The sequence below is a fragment of the Eimeria mitis genome, genomic scaffold (assembly GCF_000499745.2).
Source record: "Eimeria mitis Houghton genomic scaffold, Emh_scaff1477, whole genome shotgun sequence".
In the NCBI taxonomy this organism is placed as follows: Eukaryota; Apicomplexa; class Conoidasida; order Eucoccidiorida; family Eimeriidae; genus Eimeria; species Eimeria mitis.
The window spans coordinates 2,965-3,214 of record NW_013569410.1 but is presented as its reverse complement, the minus strand read 5'-3'; the positions used below and the strand labels follow the sequence as shown (position 1 = coordinate 3,214).

At 61.2% G+C, this 250-nt stretch overlaps 1 protein-coding gene across 1 annotated transcript in view; it reads left to right on the top strand.

Annotated features, from left to right (window-relative positions):
* EMH_0037840 (uncharacterized protein) overlaps positions 1-250 on the top strand; it is a gene marked incomplete at both ends in the record, with an annotated part of 6,321 nt that overhangs the window by 4,335 nt on the left and 1,736 nt on the right. Inside the window, one exon of the mRNA XM_013495219.1 lies at positions 16-250. Coding sequence (XP_013350673.1) covers positions 16-250 — 235 coding nt within the window. The remainder of the gene's footprint in view (positions 1-15) is intronic.

Here is a 250-nt window from a genome sequence, read left to right as displayed (position 1 = left end):
CTGCTGCATGCACAGGCAGCAGTACGAGTGCAACACATAGAACAACTGCTGCAGCACATGCAGCAGCTGCTGCTGCCGCTGCAGCTGCTGCTGCAACCGACTCCAAACCCCACCCTGCAGCAGCAGCAGCAGCAGCAGCAGCAGCAGCAGCAGCAGCAGCAGCAGCAGGAGCAAGGCATGCAATCAGTGCAGCTGCAAGGAGGGTTATTCGAGCAGCAGGGTGCAGCAGCAGCAGCAGCAGCAGCAGCAG